We start from the raw sequence: 18,699 nt of genomic DNA, 5'->3' as shown, positions 1-18,699 counted from the left end.
TATAAACTTTCCTATTACATGAATTTTCCCCCTTTTAGCTCAATGCTAATGGAATAAAATCAATTAACTGTGAATTTATTATAGCTGTACTGCAGATTCTATACCACTTCTATGAATGTAATGTATCTAGGAGTATAATGCCAAACACTACATGTATACATCTTTATTGGCTAATGTTTATGAGCTTTTGGGCTATATTCAGATTTTACATATTTCTATTTTGTTAAAAATTAAAAATTGCTAACATCTCAAAAACTTCCTCAAATCAAGCTCAATATATATATTGGGTACTACAGAACAATTCTCATTTCTGATTCTTGCCCAAAGCTATCACTGTTCTGCAGCTTTCTTAAGTAAATTAGTACCAAATAGGGAACTGGCCTTGCTACTACAGCAATATGGGGGGTGAGTATGTCTTGGCATGAAACTGCAGAAGCAATTAATTCTATGTAGAGTTTGGGTGAATATTAAGGTAAACATCAAAGATAATGAAAAACAAAGTCAATCTATAAACTTTACACTTTTCTCTAAGTAAATTTTGTTTTCTTTGCCAAAAGTGAAAATACAAAGTGCCAGTTAAATTAATGTCTTTCACTAGAATAAAAGGCACTATCTATTTATATATAAATTTATTTTCTAAAATCTGAATTTGGCATAGCTAACATAGTTGGCAATTAGAACACTAAATTTCTTTTCTTCAAGTTCCAATATTACTTTAGCTAATATTGTCTGTAATTTTTGTTGGACTAAGGAATTCATGGCTTTGACTACTTTAGACTTTTACATGCAGATAATAGCAAGAGAAGGCACTTTACTCAAGATGTAGAAAACACAGTAGGCCAACAAACCTTCAGCCATTTTACATGCAGGAAGTTGAGCATGTAAGAGAAATTTACCATATTGTTATCTCCTTCAAGGCGAGCTGAGTTAAGTTGCTTAAGTGCATAGGTAAGAGACAAAGAACACATTATACCAATGAACACCGTGAAACAAGTTACTTCTTCACAATAAAGAACACACAAACAAGTATTAAGAAAGCTGATAAAATGGTTTTCTACTTAAAAAGAAAACTATGTTGTTCTATGGTATTTCACATTGTGGTGCCTATTCAACTTTTCCAAAAGACTCAGATTTTTAAAGACAAAAAACATGATGCTTGATTGATGCTTATTTTAAATTAGAATCATTTAGGAAAAATGCATCACTTTAAAAACTGCCAGTTACCTACAATTTTTATTAAATTTTCACCTATGAAAGCCCTTCTGACTATCCACAACTTCCCTAATCAAAGATCATTTCTATTTTATGAATGTATGATGCCTTCAACCATGTTCTCTCTCAATCAGCCTCTCAGCCAGGTCTTGGCATACCCTGAAGAAATATGTAAGGTATGTCAATCCTTGTATTTTTAATAAGTTTTAAATTCTTGTATGTGTACATTAAGGTTAAGTTATATGATGGTGCTCAATTTACAGATTAAATATTTAGACATCTGTGGAAATGCTCAAGTGGGCAGAGGGACACTCACAATACTGTGTATTGTGAAGATGTATTTTCCACATTTGTATACCCAAAACTGAGGTCTAAACCTCTAAATATGAGAGAGAACTTGGAAACCAGATGATTTTTTTCTTCTCATTAACAAAAGTCTAAAATAATTTTTAAAAATTTATATAAGACTAAAGGAGGGTTAATGAATGTCAGTTCCTCATAATTTAAATGCGGAAATTTTGTCTTTGCTTCTTTGACAAATTTTATACAATTTTCAAAATTGTGTTTTCGTTCATTGTGAAACTTTCAAGTAGGTTTTCTTTCTGTTCAATTGGTATATTTTTGAGAAATGCCTTTGATGTTGCCTTACCATTCTACAACATGCTAACTAATAAAATACAAGCTAATAAAATAGTAATACTGGATACAGGCATAAATATTTTACTGACAGGGTTAAATCATCAAAAAATTCAATCTAGTATACTAGATTGTGAACTGAGGGCAGTAGAGATTTTGCATTTATCTCTGAATTTCTCAGCAAAGTGCCTTGTACAAAATAAGCATTTGATAAATATAGACTTTAAAGAAGTCACCAGAAACTAGTAAACAAGTTAAAGAAAAAAAAAGTGCCAATACACACAGGTCCCAAACTTTACTTGCAGAGAAATAACCACTCACTAAACAATCCAAGACAATTTATGGAGTGAATTCAAAGAAATTCTGAGACTAGAGTAAGCTCTTCAAGCTGCCAACTAGGAACGAGGAAATGTGTCAAAGAAGAAAAAAGCAAACACAACTCCTAGTGGTTTCTATTTTTCTGTATTCTTCAAATAAACAGAAAAGAAATACAGAACCCCCCCCCACCAAAGGTCACAAAATAATAGGCATGTCTCGAGGCTTTATGTAATAATAAAATAAGAGAACTATTCCTTTCTAAAGTATTTCAGACCTACTGCTATAAAGTTTGAAGAAAAATGGGTTGGTTATTTAGGGGTAAAGAACACAATTATAATCAGAAAATGTGAATTTCTGCCTAAACTAATATTTTAAATATTTGGCTATAGTTAAATTTGTTTTATGCAATATATAAATTCTAGAAAAGCTGTGTATAAATGAAATTGTTCAATAAAGTCACTTGTATAATCTTTCATTTTTATTTTAAATGTAAATTCTCATGGAAAAAATTTGTCCTCAACAATACTTAGCACAAAAAAACTGTCAAGAAAAGATCTGGATATATCAAAAGGATCTTTCAAAATTTGTCTACTACTGATTCTTACATATTTTCATATGGTAAATGGTAAATGGTAATTGTAAAATAATTTAGAATAACCAAAGGACCTTATAAGGTGTTAAATCTATAAATTTTCTGGAACTTTTCTAGGTAAAAAAGATTATATTATTCCGTAATAGTGCTTGTTAAAGAAAATTTTGTACTGATACTTGATGACAGTATTCTCATTCCACAGTCATTTTTGGGCACATACAGGCATTTTGAATGAAGAGATTTTGACTTTTTTCCAAATGATTCTTATTTATCTTAACATTTTTCCTGATAATGAAATTAGTATCTTAAAAATCAATTTCTATTTTACACATAAATCTACCATTAGCAACTAAAACTAATTTTAATTTAGAGTACCTTGCCACCCATAGTGTTCATTTTTAAAGTTCTGATTCTGTGGAAAGTGTGTTTTGGGAAGTTAGGGTGTTCTTGATGATGACATCATGATAAATCCTGAGGTGAAATAGCCAGAGAATTTGGATTTAATGTCTTGTCAAAGCAAGCTCTCCTCCAGCAGTGACTAATACAGAATCTCCAAAAGGCTGTTTAGAAGAAAATATTTCTATAAGCAATTTATTCTGCTCATATAAAGTGTTAGGGTACTTTCACAAGACATCACTGTCCAATGCCAATTTTACCAGTTTAAAATTTCACTGTGAAACAAGTCTGAACCTCTCTTTTCCCAAACAAGGGAGCCAAAGTTGTCTTCCACCAGCACTGTGGCGTATGTTCCTTAAGGCAATGATTCTTGATGACAGTGGTAGTGAGTTGGGAACAGAAGGCTTCTTGACAAAAATATATCAAGAAATAAATATATTCAAGAAGCTTCTTGACAAAATATATCCCTTAGTATAAATTAAGAATTAACTTGTTAGCCTCCTCTAATAAATTCAGACTTGTTTATATTGTACTATTTGATCAATGTCTTCAATCTTTGGAATGAAAATATAAATGAAAATATAAACTGTATAAATAACAGATCAAATAAGTTTATAAATAAAACCTTTAAGAAACTTATAAATACATAAATGTAAATCATTATATTATTATATTTAATATTTAACCAACTCCCATTTAAAAAGATTATTCTGAGGTTGATTTTATGAAAAATATACCAGAAGTTATGTATTCAAATGGGTTTCCTTCTCTTCAAAATAGTCACCTATGTGTCCATGCTGCAACTATTTGAATTGTTTTGGAACCATTCTTGGTGACAATGCCTTTAGTCAGTTTGACTCACATATGGAAAGGAAGTAAAGTTTAATTTTTAGGTCACACATGAGCAATCTCAAACTTGGTTCATTCTCATCTTAATTACTGTTTTTCTATTTCAAATATAATAAACCTATCTCCAAAAAAGTATTTGCCATCATCACTGAGGATATTTAAAGAACATGACAGAGCTTTAGGAGCTCTTATAACTTTTATTTTTTAGCAACAGGTGTATCACTGAAACAATACTGCCTGTGGATATGACTGCTTTGCACTGATTTGGATGTATTAAGTTCTGATAAGTTTGTTTAAACACAAAACAATACCCTAAAGTCATATTATAGTCTTAGTAACAGACCGTAGTTTGCATGGTATAGGAGTAAAATATTTTACACATTTTAAATTTATCAACCTAAGACGTTTTTCTATGAAAAAACACTACTTACTGAAGCTCTAGTTTCTGCAGCTTTTGCCTTTTTTAGTCTGGTTTTTGCAGCATCCAAATCGAGTCTTTTATTTTGTAATAGTTTCCTCTCTTTCTATAAATATAGGAAAGAAAAAAATAAAGGCTAGTGATGTTAAAATCCAGTACGAGCATGTACATTTAAAGTATCATTCTCCATTAAATACATGAATAATCTGATAAACAAAGATCAATGATTACAAAATTGGCTCTGAAGTGACGCTTGACTCTTTTTTCTTATGGTTTTCAATTTTAAAATAATGGAGACACTCTAGATGCCCAGGAAATCTGGGAAAGATTGCAGGTGATGGCACAAAGGAATGCCAATTTTAATATTTTGCAGTTTTGCCATTTAGGGAATGTTTTGCTCTATCTTCTTGGTTGTCACAACTAGGGGGCGGGAGATGTTACTAGGCAGAAGCTAGGATGCTTCTAAATATCCTATAGTGCAGTACAGCTCCTACAACAAAGAACTATTCTACCCAAAATATCAGTAATGGCCAGATTGATGAACTGTTTCAAAGAGATTATCTAGGAAGTACCTATGGTAAAGGAGGTACGGGCCTAGGTTAAAGTTCCTTGACACCCCAAGTGATCTACATTAAGGACTGGGCAGGCTCCCTTAATGTGCCATAGCACTGAAAGCAACTCTGCTACTCCAAAGGAAATTTCAAATTTATAGACTGAATACTGAATAAACAGTAGTAAGGTATCTTGGAATTCCTCATGGCAACTTCAACATAATAGGCAAGTTTATAAAAATTCACTGCTTGCTTTATTAATTCTCAGATTTCATGTATCACATTTCATCCTACTGACAATCTAAGATCCTTTAAATCATATTTCAACTTGGTGGTTTTTCCTCTGTTCTCAGGCAAAATACTTTATACCCAGAGACAAATTCATTGTAAACATACTGAGTTTCTAGAATATTTTATAATAAGGAATCTGCAAATTAAAGTTTAAAGTAGTATTCACAATAAAGAACAATCTTGCAAAAATCTTAGGAAAAAAAAAAAATCCACCTAGCATTGCTGGAAAAACAAACCAAAAAGTAGTATTGGGCTTAGGAAGGCTATTATTTATTTCTTCAGCAATAACACACAGCTGTGTGAAGAGAAGATAACAGACTTCTAGGGATGCAAACAACAGAAAGCTCAACAGCCAGAAGTATAGTAACTAGGTTTTTGGCTCCCAGTTTAAATGAAAAACCAACATGGCTATACTATGGAGATATTTTGTGCCATATTTTTATAATCATTCCAGGAACTTCTCTACAAATTTTAGTGCTGGTAATGAACAACTGCTGATATAATCTCAGTAACACTGCAGCGACACAAAGATGACATATATATTTTCAATAGTTCATTTTGGTTAGCTTTGCATCCCACTGAATATGTACCTAGCTAGATTAATTAAATTTTCTAATCTGCTACATCTACACAGTCAGTAGGAGGGCAAATTATTCATTAAAACTGTCGTAATATATATAAATTATTTTACTACAAAAAAAGGGAACATTTTCCAACTCACAGCAATTGTTTTGTAATCTCCTTCTATAAAGTTTCTTAAAGGAGTGAGAAAATTTAAAGCTGATGTTTGAATCAGCTCTCTGTCTGCTGTTCCAATTCGTTTTTGTGTTTCTCCACATTTAATAAGGGCATTACCTGCAAAGGAAAAAAGTGTTTTGTTTTGTTTTTTTACCATCTTCTGGTAATTTCAGAAAATAAAATCAGCAATCTGATCTGCTTTAAAGTTAGTTATCACTTGTTTACTTAAAAAAATCCAAGAGAACTAGCTGTCACTAGTTTTATTTTGAAAGTAAATTTAAGATTATAAATATCTAAATGAAAATGACAGATGTTCATGAAGTCCTTATCATATCATAGTTAAATGTACCAATTCAACCTATGGAACAAAAGAGGATAAATCATTTAAAATATTTATGATAACAGCTCAAACAGTGGAGACACATTTAAAAAAGCATTATGCTTAAAAAAAATATTTTCCTTAATAGATCAAGTTAAAATTTGTCTATTATTTCTATAATATGCATGGGTCTCAAGCATCTTTAAATGATATTATATATTTGTATCTTAAGTTAAAGAAAAATCCATATTTTCCAACACATATACCTTAAAGTTTAAATAGGACAAGTTCAATGCAAAATAGAGCAAAAAGGGGACAACAAGACCAAAGTTCTACTTCCAGTTCTACCTCTAAAAGCTTCAATTGTGTGGATCTTAAATCTTCCATGTTAGGATGAGATTAGATCTGATTGGCAAGGAAGATAAAATAACATAGTCATTAAAAGCTCCATGTCTGGGTACAGATCTCTCTTTGAATTACTAGCTGATGATCACTGATAAATTATGTAATCTAAGACTTGGTTTTCTTGTCTTAAAAATGGAGATAACAATTTATATTATAAGCAGGATATAAGTGAAGACTTATAGAAATAATATATTTACTGTATAGTGTAGAGCCCAATGCCAGAAATACTCCATTGTTAGCTCTTATCAATTACAATTAGATTCCCAAAGCCTAATTCCAATAATCAAGTTATAGTCAATAGAATTACTACAAGTGAAAACAGATTAAGCATATTAAAAAAGGAAAAAACTGAGAAGCCTTTTGAATGTTCATGCTCCACTAGGCCTTCAGCTTGGTGAAGGAAAGGGCTAGGTGTCTTTCATGTACCTTTATGACCTGCAGGATCTAATTGCTTCTGTACCAGCAGGCACAAAAAAACCTGTTTAATGTGTAAAATTTTCCTAAAATTAATAGTTAAAATTTAGAAATAAAACTATAGAAATTTTAAGAATTTTCAGACTTCTCAAAGAAGTATCTTTTGAAGGCCACGATGTAAAAGTTTCAATTGTACATTTAACAGTTATTCAATGGATTAATGCCATGCATTTTACAGTATTTAGGTTATTACCTTCTGACATAAAGGTAACTATTAAAACTTTATGTTCATTTTGTTCCAGAATTTATGAACTATTTTATAAATCAGTACAATATGTAGAAAATCATTTAATTTACCTACATTTCATACCCACATAAGGACCAATTTCCTGTAGAAGTCTTAATAAAGAGAATTATTTGCCATGAACAATAGGAAAAGAAGCTATAGAAATTTGAAATAGTCTTATATTCTGAGAAAATTAGATTTGAGGGATAACAAGCTTTAGAGTTATACATTTAAAAAGTCAGCACAGCAACTAACAAAGCAACTAATAAACATAACTGTAAAACATGATTATAGAAAATTTGAACTGCATGAAGAAAATAGAATGAAATATAATCCAAACATCCAAAGATAACCACTGTTAACATGTTTGTGGTACTGACATTATCATGTAATGAAAGCACTAGTGGTGTGTTCAAACACTATGTGCCAGACATTTTATTATAAAAATAAATAAAACCTCAAGAAAACTTAAAATCACCTAGGAGACATATGTAAACAGAGTTTATAATACATCAAAAGAAGTACTATAACAGAGGTTGCAAGAGTCGATGGGAGTACAAGCGAAGAATTCATTTAACTTTATAGATGTAAAGTGATAAACGTGAATTCTCAGAGTAATAGATACTTAAATATATTAAATATTAAATTGAACTATTCATATTTGCTGGGCACCTGTATTTCTCACTTTATCCAAAATGTAAACAAAGAATTTGAAGTTAAAATTGATTCTACTAATATTAGATAAATGTTCAGGATGTTTCTAAGTAGTAAAAATCTATAAGTAAAGCTAGTTTTTAGCAGATCTTTTTGCCTTTTGCTTACCATACGCTGTTCCTGGGCCAAACTCAGTCCCTGCATCAATCATATATTGTCCCAAAAGTTCTGGGTTGTTTATACGACTTGGAGCTTTTCTATCCAGTTTCTCATAAACAAATTCTTCTATCCTGGCATCTAGGAGAAAGGTTTAAAATTATCAATGATTTCAAAAAGCAAAACTATTTAAAATTTTTTTTACCTACTACCATTTATCACCCTGTAAAATAAGATGACGTTAGCACTTTTAAGTACATATCTTCATATTAACTTTTAATTTTTATACTAGAATATTATATAGCTCTATGAAACTTATACTTTAGAAAGCTGATAAAGTATTTTGGCACAAAAATATTTACTTAAAGTAAAACTATCATATGATGAATATTCTATGAGATTCTAAAAGCGTTGTTCACCTAATGTCTAATGAAGTTGCCTTTGCCTCTTTGTACAGTCTGATTTTTAACTTTGAATGTATGTTCATTTCAATTTCAAAACCAGGGATTTCTAGCTATGAAAATTTGGATATAAAGTGTCTATTAGAACCAAAGAGTCATACCTTTATCATGCTTTGCTTGCTCACATGCTCTCTCTCCTTCCTAGAGTCTAAATATAGGCATGGGAAATTAAGGAATAGAACAACCTAGGTTTGGAACAGTCACAGACCGACATCAGTAATATGAAGTCATGGCTTAATTTTATTTAAAGTACAAGATATATAGATATCTCTCAGCATGTATTCACTCAAAAGTTTTTGCCATTAAAAACGAGGTCAAAATATGAGATAGGTTAAAAGAAATAGCAGAATGCTAGTATACCTGGAAAGGAAAAAAAAATCAGTAAAATCTGAATAAATGCTTGGTTAGTGTAATATACAAAATATTCACACCTGCACACCTGCCTAATAGGTATGACAGAGACAAATGAGAAAAAGGTCAGTTTCCAGAAGTAATGATTAACTATAAATCCAATTTATCATCCAAAGAGAAGCTAAAAAAAAAAAAAGGTTCCTTTTAAGCATCTCAGATAATTCCTCCACAAGTGCAAGTTTTACACAGTGCACCGAAAACTTAAAAAGTGAATTGAACCAGTAATAGAAACACTTGAGGAGTCAGCATAAGCATTAATTATAATACATAAAATAGGCTACTGGAATAATACTTGTTTTTGTGGTAGACTCTGGAGCAGCATCAGAAGTTCTTAAGCAGGACTTTAAAAACCTTTAAATTGGTTCAAACTAAATTGGTTCAGTTCAAAACAGAACCATTTAGAAGATGCTAACTACATTTCAGAATTTCATTTTCTGACTAAGAGAGTCATTCGTAGCTTTGGTGCATTTCTATTTATTTGGTCAAAAGTTTAAAGTTGAATCCTATGTTGACTTCATTCAGTTAGTAAAACAATTTGGCATATGTTAAGTAAATGTTCATTTCAATAGGACATCAACAGACCATAATTTTAAAATAAAATATTTTAAAAAATTCATAAATTTTAAAAGAATATGTGGGCAATACTGCTATAATGCGATAGATATTTTTGAAAAACCCTAGGTTGTAGAAAATTATACCCTAAAAATTACAGGACTTGCATGTAAAAGAGGTTTGGGCCTGACCAATCATAATCTACGTAACTTTATAATCAGAGAACAAACAAACAAACAAAAATCTAAATTTGTTTACTACTTTAGACTTAAACACTAATGTAAAACTGTATTATATGAGCTGCTGTAACTTTGTACTAATGAAATTCCCATTTACCAGTTGTGTATGAGTTTGTCTGCCACTCAGAAAAATATGTAGAACAGACTACTTATGTGAAGAACTCTGGACAGAGCAAGGAACATACAGAAAAATGTCTACTACTTTTTTTTTTTTAGATTATTTATTTATTTGACAGACAGAGAGAGAGAGAAACAGTGAGAGAGGGACACAAACAAGGGGAGTGAGAGAGAGAGAAACTGGCTTCCCACAGAGCAGGGAGCCCAATGTGGGGTTTGATCCCAGGATGCTGGGATCATGACCTGAGACGAAGGCAGACACTTAAGGACTGAGCCACCCCGCCACTCCATGTCTACTACTTTTTTAAGGTGCTCTGGTACATAATTTAAGCAGCCTTAAATGAGTAAGAAATACCACATGGTGCCCAAAGATAATAGGCCTCACTCAAAAGTGTAGAAGGCCTATTTCAAAAGATTACCATGATTTAATTAAAATGGTACAGAATTACTCATGTTTTGTTTAGGTTCATAGGATAGCAGCAAAGATTAAAGCTTGGAACTTTAGTATCTAAAAATGAGCTTATGGCATTTCACAACATGGTCACAACACTGGGGAAAATGGGAACGAAAGCATGCCCTTGTTCTTCAGTTTTGATGTGTAAAGCTCAGAGTGAAAAGACTGGATTTTGATGCACCAGATTCTAGTTCCGTTCCCACTTCTAATTAGCTATTCTACACTGTATAAAATGCTAACTTATGATTTGCAATTAATAAACAATCATGTACCTTATTTGATAAATTATTGAGATGGGTGATCTGAAAAACCTTACAGTTGTCTGAAAATCAAATGTAATAATTTATGTAAAAACATCAAACTTAACATAAATAATTGGTAACTATGTAAGTTTCCATATAATTTTCCCTTAATTATTTAGGGACAATTATCCCCCCCTATGAAAGGAAGATTGATTTATTGCCATAGCCCTTCCTGACTCTTAAAATTAAAAGCCACTCCTAGGGTGCCTGGGTGGCTCAGTCCATTAGGTGCTGACTCTCCTGATGCTGACTCTCCTGATCCTCGACTTTGGCTCATGTCATGATCTTAGTTTTTGAGATCAAGCCCCACCTTGGATCCACACTGAGTTTAGGATTCTCTTTCCCTCTTCCTCAAGGTATGTGTGTGTGGGGTACTTGTATTTCTCTTTCTCTCTCTCAAAACCAAAATTCATTCCCTTAAATTTTCAAAAAGATTCTATAAAGACATGGAAAACCCAAGCAGTGAATCTGTTAGAGGGTACACAAAGGTGTTTATCACCCTCTTCTTCACCAAAAGGACGCGTGCGCGCACACACACACAACCCATACACCTGAAAGCCATAAACCAAAGACTGTTTTCAAGAGCCATCAAAACCTGTTTAGTTTTTTTTTTAACATTAAAAAAACCTAACGGTATCCTTTAATCAGATTAGTCAATATGGTAGACAAAGGTAAAAAGTTTCTTACTTGGATTTGGCTGCAATAACACTTCAGTTTGTTTCATTATTTTTTCTGTCCATATTTTGGTACATTCAGCTTTGCTAAGAAGGTTCTCTAAGTGAGCATCCAATTCTGTCTTCTCTGCCTGGCCAAGCTTTTCTTCTGTGAACTGTTATTAATTAAAAAAAAAAAATTAAATATACCTCAAATACATTTTAGGAACCTATATCAATAATTAATAAGTCAAACCCAGACAGTCTTGAACATACAAATAAATGTAAACCATTGCACCGAATGCTTTTTTTTGCCCCTATGCAAATTTATCTGTACCTTTTTTACAGCACTTACCCTGACCTTCTCTTAAGGTTACATCTGCTAGAAAGGATAGGGTAAACTCTAGAAAATCTATATGCAGCCTGGTATATAAAGTATACAAATATTTCTTACATATAAAGTAGGTTAGTATAGTGGTAAGTAGTAAGAACTTTAAGTCAGTCAGTACTAAATTCAAATCCTGGCTGCACTACTAATTTTGTGACCTAAACAGGCTTTTGAGTATTTTTTCCTTAGGTATCTTCTATCATTAAAGAGAGATGATACATAATGTACAGTACCTTGAGAATTAAGGAAGAGTACGTATGTAAATCACTTTCTTCAGTGCCTGGTAATTATTATTTTGAATTTAAAAAGGGCTGCTTATGTTTAATACGGCTTTATATTAATGGCACTTTAATCACACCTAGTTAGATAGGCTTTTATGGGATGTTTTGGGAAACTATCATTCAAATTGTTTCTTCAGGATATGTTCCAACAATTGATTCACAAACTAACTTCTGGAACATACACTATTTCTACTATGGAAGAGCATTTTTTTAAAGATCATAATACGTAGTTAAATATACTCAGCGTTATCAATTTTTATTACCTTGAGTGTGTTGGTTTTTGAGGGAAGGCAGCATTGCCCATACACAAGCAAAGAGATAAAAAGACTACGATGTAAATTTTATGGAGACTTTTGAAGACTTTTAATTAAATACCTCTAGAATAGGTGGCTTTCTCCCATTTTAACAGAGGCATATCACTAACACTAATTCTACACTCATTAGCCATGACTCATTTCTGGCTGAAAGAATATAATATATACCTTGTTTTTTTCTCCCCTTTCATTTCATAAAATATCTTCTGCTGCTCCATTTTTCTGAGTTTTATTATGTTTCTTTCAGCATCCTTCTTATTAGCCTAATACTTTATGATTACCAGTTAATATTTTTAGTTAAAAAGTCCTCTAGAATGTTATTCTTAGAGTCTGGTTACAAGCCCTCATTGAAGGTCTTGTTCAGGGACTAGAAATAAATGCTTCAATAGCTTTTGTAAAGCCTTAGGTCTTTTCAAGACTGGCCTGTAGCCAAGCCCTCAACCGGTGGGTGGAACGGAGAATATCACTTCCAAAGCTATTGCCTAAGCCCACAATCTTGCAGTGTACTGTAACCAAGGAGAGGAACAGGAGATGCATTGGGCAAAAGATCAAAACCCTGATGCCAAGGTCAGTTGGATAACTACTGCAATTTCACTTGAACCCACTGAGCCACCCAGGTGCCCCTGCAATTTCACTTTTAAGAGAGAACTATGGTATTCTCTACAGATCCCTGAAGATTTGAGGCTATAGACCTTCTACAGAGGGATAGGTTAGAATTCCACATGTTCAAAGTCTACCTCTAATGGTTAAATAGATTATCTCTCAGATAAAGCAAGGAACAGAAGGGGGAAAAAAAAAAAGGGTAATTTACCCAGGTGAACATCACCTATAAAGGATGATCTACCAGTAGAAAAAATTCTTAACTTAGCACCTTAAAAAGAAAGTATATCTATTTATTTGATTGATTCCTTCAACAAATATTTATCAAGCATCTTCATGTGTGCCAGGCATTATTCTAAGCACAAGGGTTTCAGCAGCCAGAAAAAACAGACAGGTTTCTGCTCTTAGGAGGGCAGACAACAAACAATTTGATAATAAGGATACAAAGATAAAAAGACAGTGGACAGAGGACTGACACAGGTGGTCCTATTATTTCTTGAGTGAGTGACTGAACAATTAACTGAATGAATTAATGACTTTGAATATAAAGGAAGGAAGAATTCAATCTGCAGGGAGGGAAGGAAACAGGAGAATCAGTGAAGGCTTCAGGGGGAGAGGGATATGCAATCTTGGCTTAGACATGGGGAAGAGGAGTTTGAGTGTGAGATGTAGGTGGTTAGACAGACACCTTCTCTGAGCAGGTAACAATTGGCGTGAGAGTGAACGCTAAGAAATGAGGGATTCTAAGGGCAGCGCATAAAGTTCTCTGATGATTTATCTTCCAGTTGCATTTCTAGAAGAATCATTAGCACCATCTTTATACATCCTACTTTTTTTAAATAGAAGTCCTTAACTTACATTTAACAACCAAGAATGAATTAAAACAATTCACAGACTCATAATTTAAAAATCAGTATTAGGTAGGTCAGTTTTTGTGCAAGGCACTCTCCTAAGAACTAGAAGACATGGTTGCTGTTTACAGGAGAGCTAAATGAAAACTATTATATAAATAATATAAACTTACAGGCCTATTTTCTTCAGTACATAAAATCACGTTTAACTTTATCTAACACATCGTTTAGAAACAATGGAATTAGAGGTACAGGCTAGAACTTACTTAAAAATGTATAAATAGCAATATATAAACAGTAGTTCATCAGTAAGTTTATCTAACACAAGTTAGGTTTCAGGGAAAATTTTCTCCCAATAATATTTCAGAGAACCAACAACTAGAAAGCTAATTATTTGGAAAATAAAATATTTCAAACTTTAGGTCAGAAGATTCCTTTAATTATTTAGTTTCTCATTTATGATTCTCATTATACTACTTTACAGTATCTTTCATTAAATACTTTGCTTTTTAAGTGAAAAGACAGAGTGTGAAAGTATAACTGCAAAGCTCAGTATTTGCAACAAGCAGTTTTTTGTATGAGTCTGAGCAAGAAATAAAGTAAACTGACTTAGAATGTAAGATCCTATAAACACGGTAAGCAGGTTTTTAATATTTTAGCTCAGAAGGGTAAAAAACAAAACCGAAAAATATAAGGAATGACTAAGTATGAGTGAGGTAAAGTTTGATTATAGAAAACCAGTTTAGAAAATAGCAGTTCTGTAGGAAAGCCCATGTGAGCAGTTTGTTAAGTACCAGTAATAAAGTCTGATATTTACTTGCATTTTCTGGGAGTAAAAACAGTTGCTATTCTTTTACTCTACCTAACTCTGTGCTTTGAATTCCAGTATGTTACATATGTTCTTGTTTTATCTTTTGTCTTTAACATTTTCTTTTCTCAGTAAGATCATTTATAAAGACTTTTTTTTTTTTAAACTTTGTGTTTTTAACAGTGTCAGGGCTTAGTATAAATTAGAAAATGCCACATAGGGGCATATAGGTGGCTCAGTGGGTTAAGCCTCTGCCTTCAGCTCAGGTCATGATCTCAGGGTCCTGGCATCGAGCCCCACATCAGGCTCTCTGCTCAGCAGGGAGCCTGCTTCCTCCCCACCTCTCTCTGCCTACTTGTGATCTCTCTCTCTGTCAAATAAATAAACAAAATCTTAAAAAAAAAAAAAAGAAAATGCCATATATAAGCTGTACATTTTATATCAAATATTCCAAAAAAACCCTTTTTAATATACAGGTAAGAATCAATATAATATATAGGTAAGAATCAAAACTTTATTGATAAACATTTTGCCTAAGGTGTCAGTGTCATGTTTTAATTTCACATGTTTATTCAACCATAGTCTCATTACACTATAAGACTTCCAGTAAATATTTGCTGATTTTAAGATATTAATATTTTCTACTACCATTATACAAATATATTTCAGTTCTTCCTAGCCCCCTGTGTCTTTGCTCTGGTCAGCTGGATCTTACAGCCCACCTCGGCTTCCTACATGTATTCAATAACCATCAAATTAAGGGTAACTTTAATCCTATCTGGAATGAATAAAAAAAGGCAGGGGTACAGAAAAACACTACTAATGTTATCATATATTTAAGCTGAAATCATACATTTAAATTTTATTAAATATGTATTTAATTACATGAAAATAGATTTTATATATTTATATATTATATATTTATAATTTCATAAAAATTACATTAAAATAATTCATTACAAGACATATACAATATGTCTTGTAATTGTAAAAAAATGTAATATGTTAATATGTAATATGTAAAAAGACATATACAATATGTCTTGTAAAAGACATATTATCTCCCATGATTTTATTGTAGGGGTTTAAGGATTTTTTTCCATCATTAACCAGAAAGTATGACATATTAGCAATATAGTATCATTTAATACATTTTCCTCTAATACATTTTAAGAAAGCATCTACTATAGAAAATGATGAGTTATATCAACTAAATTTAGGTTTATATTGTTAATCAAAATACTTGTGGCATATATATTTTCTTCTATTGTATGTGAGATATATAATCAGCACATGATATGGTTCTTGCCATCAAGGATTTTATGATCTTAAGAAACATAAAATGATAATAACAGTTTGCTTCTGAGAAAGATAAAAGACCCGTTCTTTCTTAAAAAAAAAAAAAATCCTTTTCCCAAATACTAAAAATCTAAGTCTAAAATCATTACTATTTGTAGTCTCCTACCAGCTGTTAAAAACTATAGTTGATTTTAAGCATTTTAATGAATTTTTAGTAGTTTTAATAAAAACCTTTGTGAAAACAACCTACAATGAAAGTCAGAATATATCACAGAAATCCAAACCCAATGTTCTCCTAGATATTATTTGATGTACAGTTCTCTCATAATTATTTCATTAGTAATACAGCAAAATGACATAAGAACAGAAAGCTTAATCCCCTCTCTTTATACATTTTCTGTAAACATTGCTTTAAGGAAAGGACTATGAGTCAGCCACATTATGCCAAGCACAGTGATCCTTTATTACAGGATGGCCATATAGCCTACAGTATGAAACACGGAGCCTGGATTCCATACCATGCTTTACCACAAAGAGAAAAGGACAACAGGTAAAAAGGCTTTGTGATGAAAGGCAACTACTTAGTATGAACTCTTATCCTCAATTCATGGGTAAAGTAATATTTTAAAAGTTATCTAAACCTCTTGGGGAAAAAAATGTATAACACGAATTTTAATTATAATGTGTTAGTAAACTGTAAAGTAGGTCCTTCTCAACTTATTCTCATTTTTGTCTGCTCTTCGGAATTACCTGGGGAAGCTTTCAAAAACAAAGATGTCAAATCCAATCCCAAGGATTCCACTTTAACTAGACTGGGGTGTATTCTGTAAAGATTCCTCACGTAATTTTAAGTGCAGTTAAGACTGGGAAATACTGTTCTAAGCACAGGGGTCATTATTTTAACATCAGGTTAACCATCTTTTATCTAGTAGTTCACTAAATTAACACCAATAATACCAAAGGATATGATGTTTTGGGTAACAGCAAATACGCAAAGTTTTTACATAACAAGAAAATGTATGGACTTTGAATGTGTCAAGTTTTATTAGAATTTAAGAGACATGTAAAGTTGTTATAGTTTAAATTCCATAAAGGAAACAGGATTTCAAAAGGGCTTGGACCAATGTTTAGCAATTTGGAAATCCATCCAGATACGATCTAATAGAGGAGTTAGTTGAGGACAGCATTGTATTCATCTTTAACTCTCCAGGTTAGACACACCATTACTTGTTAAATTAAATCAGAGATGAAAGCCAAGCTTGCAACTAAATTTTAAAGACTTTTTTTCCTCCTCAGAAAATAGCTGGCATTCATGAAGTTCATAGTATAACTTCAGTAGTTAGGTCAAAGGAAATGTTAGAAAATTAAAATGAAACTCCTCTAAGTAATTAAAATTGAAAATATTGGGGGGAGGGAAGTATATGGTCTTATTTTAAAGATGGTGAGCAAAAGTTTTGCTTCAGTATCAATTCTGAAATAAAAATGTGTCCACTTGGAACATTTATCAAATGAAGTAACAGAACAATACTTCAAAAAATGGATATTTACTACAAAGAAAAAAACAATTATGACAACTGGGGCAATGAAGTTTTTGAGGGCATCAAATAGATCTCATTCATCTTTGTACTTCAGTGCTAAGCACCTAGGAGGTACTCAATAAATACAGACTGAATTAAACAGTTTAATATTTCAGACTGGCATTAATCAACTCCAAGTTCAGCAGATATGTTAGAAAAATACTAATAAAAATAACAAGATCATTTAACATGTTAAATGATTCAAAGAGTAAACTTTGCATATGGATACGCTGCTTGGCTAAAATGATAAAAAAAATTTTAAAAAACAATGCTGGATACTGTGAGAGGGGAATAAGAAACACTTGATTCCTCAGGACATACAAACTTAATAAAGATGTGAAAGCCAGAGAGTAACAGAATTTCATAGCTCCAAGGGACCTTACATAACACTTATTAGATCATGCCACATGATCGTACAGAATTAAAAAATGACACAGGAGTTCACATCAAGCTCTTGTGGTCTGAGATGGACTTTAAGATTTATCTTGAGGGAAGGAAAGAATACACAAAGAGGGAGGGGGTGGAGGGTGTTCACAATGAGTTTAACTGTATGAACATAAAGTCTAGAGTTAGAAAAGTACAAAGTATTTGGGGAATTAAAAAATAATTTGATAGGAATACAGTATTTATATATGAGTGAGAGAAAAGAGAAGGCTGCTCAACTAAGGAGTCTACCAAAAAGACAGTAAGAATAAATAGCTTTTAAGATACTAATAAAGTAACAATTTTTGGAGGTCAAATTACCTGATGCTTTTGTATTTTTTTATTTTGAGGGAGTTAAGAATAACAAAAGCACCCAAACATACTGTTAAGGAATGAATATTCCTATTGATTATACATTTTTACCTCAACATTCTTTCAAAGTTGCAAGACATATGAACATATTTTATGAGTGAGAGTAGAGTGGTAAAACCCATTTGTATGTTTAATAGTTTTTTTTTAAAACAGGGAATGTTTACTTGTTAACCTAAAAATTTTTAAGTAAAATGAAAAAAGATATGGCAGTTGGTCACTCAAAGAATGGCCTATTCCTTAAGGTATAATTTGAACAGAAATTATTACTTAGAAATGTGAAAGCTGAATTCCATTCCTACTGTTCTTATTGCTTATAATGAGTAACTGGCATAGCTCTTACCTATTCTTAGCATGAAACTTGC

The 18,699-nt window shown here is 32.0% G+C and overlaps 1 protein-coding gene across 2 annotated transcripts in view; it reads right to left on the bottom strand.

Annotated features, from left to right (window-relative positions):
• The window catches only part of SH3GLB1 (SH3 domain containing GRB2 like, endophilin B1), a 34,184-nt gene that overhangs the window by 11,688 nt on the left and 3,797 nt on the right, over positions 1-18,699 (bottom strand). The window contains exons 2-6 of one of the 2 annotated variants that reach the window (XM_044238629.1): positions 11,459-11,600; positions 8,248-8,376; positions 5,985-6,118; positions 4,435-4,527; positions 849-935 (exon numbers count right to left, since the gene is read on the bottom strand). In XM_044238629.1, coding sequence (XP_044094564.1) covers positions 849-935; positions 4,435-4,527; positions 5,985-6,118; positions 8,248-8,376; positions 11,459-11,600 — 585 coding nt within the window. The remainder of the gene's footprint in view (positions 1-848; positions 936-4,434; positions 4,528-5,984; positions 6,119-8,247; positions 8,377-11,458; positions 11,601-18,699) is intronic. The other variant, XM_044238628.1, reaches the window with a different exon arrangement.

This window comes from Neovison vison, chromosome 2, assembly GCF_020171115.1.
Source record: "Neovison vison isolate M4711 chromosome 2, ASM_NN_V1, whole genome shotgun sequence".
NCBI lineage: Eukaryota > Metazoa > Chordata > Mammalia > Carnivora > Mustelidae > Neogale > Neogale vison.
This window is presented reverse-complemented; position numbering and strand designations above follow the sequence as displayed.